This window comes from Micropterus dolomieu, linkage group LG11, assembly GCF_021292245.1.
Source record: "Micropterus dolomieu isolate WLL.071019.BEF.003 ecotype Adirondacks linkage group LG11, ASM2129224v1, whole genome shotgun sequence".
In the NCBI taxonomy this organism is placed as follows: domain Eukaryota; kingdom Metazoa; phylum Chordata; class Actinopteri; order Centrarchiformes; family Centrarchidae; genus Micropterus; species Micropterus dolomieu.
Window position 1 is genome coordinate 30,282,997 of NC_060160.1, and position 4,123 is coordinate 30,287,119.

Consider the following 4,123-nt stretch of genomic DNA (forward strand, 5'->3'; position numbering starts at 1 on the left):
CTACCACATCTTTTCCTTCCCTTCACCTCTCTATTAATGTGCTTGGACACAGAGCTCTGTGAACAGCCAGCCTCTTTAGCAATGACCTTTTGTGTCTTGCCCTCCTTGTGCAAGGTGTCAATGGTCGTCTTTTGGACAGCTGTCAAGTCATCAGTCTTCCCCATGATTGTGTAGCCTACAGAACTAGACTGAAAGACCATTTAAAGGCCTTTGCAGGTGTTTTGAGTTAATTAGCTGATTAGAGTGTGGCACCAGGTGTCTTCAATATTGAACTTTTTCACAATATTCAAATTTTCTGAGATACTGATTTTGGGGTTTTCATTAGTTGTCAGTTATAATCATCAAAATTAAAAGGAATGAACACTTGAAATATATCAGTCTGTGTGGAATGAATGTATACATTATACAAGTTTCACTTTTTGAATGGAATTACTGAAATAAATCAAGTTTTTGATGATATTCTAATTATATGACCAGCACCTGTACTAGAGCTGAAATAGATCTGTCATGACAGCAACAGTTACTCACATCATCATTTCCTCTTAACTAAAATTGCCTACAAAATAAAAGCGCACGTTTTTGTCAGCAATGCTTTATTTCGAGTTGAATTGAGAGCTTTTACTTTGAAAAGTTCTGAAAGACATTCAAGAGAGTCTGTGGCGTGCTTTAAACACCTCTGAAATAGCTGTCAGGAAATGTGAGATCGGATTCCCCTCAATGAGAAGCGCAGGAATTTTCTCTGCCTGGAGATTCTGAGGAAATGAAAATAAGCTTGGTTGATGGATGCGGATCAATTGCTGGGACAGACACACTCCAGCAGCTGCCTTATTGTGAGCAATTAAAAAAGTCTCTTCCTAGTTAATTTGTTGAATAGGGAAGAAAATATGTTGCGCAAGGGGGGACCAAACACACAATCCTCTGATTGAATGGCCTGGGCACTACTGACTGAACTAACCGGAACCATTAACTTATTTACCGACCGCTGACCTACAGCATTAATAACACTGAAACAACATGACAATAGTGAAGATAATGCTAGCTCTTCCTTAGAACTTAACATAAAACATAAAACTCTGTTTTAAGACAATTGTTTCTAACATATATTAAATCTGCATGATGACGATAACTGTGTTTCAACAATTCACTACCACATCGGAGCATATAAGCCCTGCCCGCACTGGCAGCTCCACTGTGCCCCGCGAGCGTCCCCCGCCACCGCTGCTGCTGCTGCAGTTCTCTAGTACAGTGGTTCTCAAACGTTTTCACATCAGGGACCCCTAAACTAACACAAATTAGACCACGGACCCCCATTTGATAAGATTTTGCCCAAGGTTTCCCATCTGATAGGATTTTAGCTTTTGGATGTTTTATTACAGAAAGTGTATGAAACCCATGGCCATAATAGTCAAACATTCTGTCACTGTGCTACATACGGATAGAATTATAACGAAGATAAAGTATTCTTTTTTTTGCTGCGGACCCCCTGTATCCCTCTCAAGGACCCCTCTAGAATATTTATTTAATTCTGAACGTGTTGTGTTCAAATTGCACCAAACATGACACTGCACTCCCTTGGGTCTGCAGCAGCACACTCGCCACGTTTTGGAGGCAGCTGTGTTCATTACACCCCGCAGCACTAAAGTGTAGAACAGAACACCATGATGGTGATTTTGCTGTACTTGGACTTTGCTCTTCAGGCAGCTGTGACTCAGGAGGTAGAGGGGTCAGAAAATCGGCCATCTGATCCCCTGCTCCTCCTGCCTGCATGTCGAAGTTTCCTCGGGAAAGATACTGAACTCCACATTACTCACCAAATGTCTCTGCCATCGGTGTGTGTGTGAATGTTAGTTTGTGTTTCTGATGATCACCTCTGCTATCAGTGTGTGAATGTGAGTGGTCTGACGCCTAGAAAAGCGCTAAACAAGTACAGACCGTTTACCATCTGAGGCCTCACCAGTAGGACTAAATACTGCGTATAAAGTTAGCCTTTAGAAGAAGAAGACATACTTTATAAATCCCTCAAGGGGAAACACTTTTTTTTTTCACTCTATTAATCTTAGTTTTCATTTACACACAGGTCTGAAATATACACACATGTACAAACAGGACATAACACATGGAATGATGTCAGCGAGGGGGCTGCCATGTAGTGTGGCAGCCAGGCCATTGGGGTTTCATGGGCTCAAGGCAGGCCCAGACAGGAGGCGTATGGAGTCAGAAGGTCTATTTTTCTGAAGAAGGAGAATCTCATTACTTTTATCTGCCTGCTGTAGTCCGATGGTGAGGTTTCTTATGTGCGGAGTTGTGCTGGTCCGGGAGGTCTCCACAGAATTATAGTTAGTCCTGCAATCAACGTTATTTTCCTAATTTGCTTTTGTTTGCCGAGCATCTAGGTGACTTAGTGAAGTAACACATCTAAGTGCAGTATTCATTTTTTTTAGAGCAATATCTTTTGTGCCCTTTGTTTGTGTTTATTTTAACTAGGGCTGAACGATTAATTAAGGGTGGTGATGGGGCAGTGGATAAGATGCCTGCCTTTGGTGTGAGAGACCTGGGTTCAATCCCCCACTGTGACCCATCCACCATTGTGTCCCTGAGCAGGACACTTAACCCCTAGTTGCTCCAGAGGCGTGCGACCTCTGACATAATTAGCAATTGTAAGTCACTTTGGATAAAAGTGTCAGCTAAATGAGTTAATGTAAATGTAATAATTTTCAAATTGAAATTGTTATTTGAAAGAACGCAATTAGCTAATCATGAAGACCGCGATTAAAATGTAGGTTAATTATACATCTGACCCGTTTTAAAGTCATGCAGTTACAAATTCATTTCTTTGTCATCCTTGTGTGACAGACCTGCTGGCCAATCACAAGCGCCATGCGTCTATGCCGTGCTGTGTCTGACTTCTTGCCTGGTTTATCTGCTCGGTGCAATCGCAAAAAATCGCATTTAAATATTTTCCCCAAATCGTTTTTTTTTTTTTTTTTTTCTCTGTTGTTTGCACTGATAAGGAGCAGCACTCCTGATTTCTTTGTATATTTTTGTACAATGACAATAAAGGCTTTCTAATTCTAATAATTCTAACTACACTACGCTGTGTGTCCTCAGGTCTCATCATGAGTCTGGAGAAGGAGCTGGCCCCCCTTATAGAGGAGCTGAGGCAGGTGGTGGAGGTGACATAAACGGGACCACCCAGAGCAAGATCCACAGCAGAATCACCAGTCTGGATCACATCCTGCCCTCTAAATCTCTCGCTGTCTCTAATGGTGCATTTAGGTCCCGTGGGAAAACCTGCCTGGAGGTTTTCACAGTTCCAAGGACTGACTTGGAAGTGTTAACATCTTCAGACCTGTTTATGTTCTGATTGAACTTTCCTGTATTCCATATTGTGTTTCCTAGGGTGGCGGAGGCATGACCCGCCCTAGTCTGATACGCTTACCCTGAAATTCTAATTACCTTAATCAGTCTCACTCCTCTTGCCTAAACCTAACCAACCCAACCAACGAAAGCAACGAGTACTAGCAAATCAGAGGCAGAGTAGAGCGGGTCATGACTTCACCGCCCACTACCCATCCTGTACTGCTCTGTTGACTTTCCTTTCTGCCATTTTTTGTTAGGGTGCTGCTCATCAGCATTTTCACATCTCAAACAGTTCATATGTCAAATCAAATGTCAAGAAGTCAGAATAAATGTTTGATTTTTAGCACCTAAAGTGGTTTTCTGACCTTGGTTTTATAGTCATTTTATTGACAACTGCAGTCCAGTCATTCTTTGTTGGAGGGTTTGCCTTTCCAGCTAGCAGGTATAATAGATCTATAGGTAGTTTTATTCACCTTCTCTATGTAAATAATTTGAAAATATAAACAATTATTTTTTTATAATTTTTATTTTTCCATTTTTCAGCCAGGTATGTGTACACATAAGAGGAATTTGACTCTGGATTGTAAAATGCTCACAATGTGCTTACTTATACAATAAGACAGTAATAAAATCAGACAGGCTACAGTGTAGAGAACACGTATATACACACTAAACAAAACAGACAGATTGAGACAATAGTGCAATGAGCAGAGTGATAAGGATTGTAATGGAAATTTGTCCTTTTAGTGAGTCTTCTGAAATA

The 4,123-nt window shown here is 41.1% G+C and overlaps 1 protein-coding gene across 1 annotated transcript in view; it reads left to right on the top strand.

The window, feature by feature from the left end:
* The window catches only part of lamtor3 (late endosomal/lysosomal adaptor, MAPK and MTOR activator 3), a 22,169-nt gene extending 18,457 nt beyond the window's left edge, over positions 1-3,712 (top strand). Inside the window, exon 7 of the mRNA XM_046063032.1 lies at positions 3,109-3,712. Coding sequence (XP_045918988.1) covers positions 3,109-3,182 — 74 coding nt within the window. The 3' untranslated portion in view covers positions 3,183-3,712. The remainder of the gene's footprint in view (positions 1-3,108) is intronic.
* Positions 3,713-4,123: the final 411 nt, after the last annotated feature.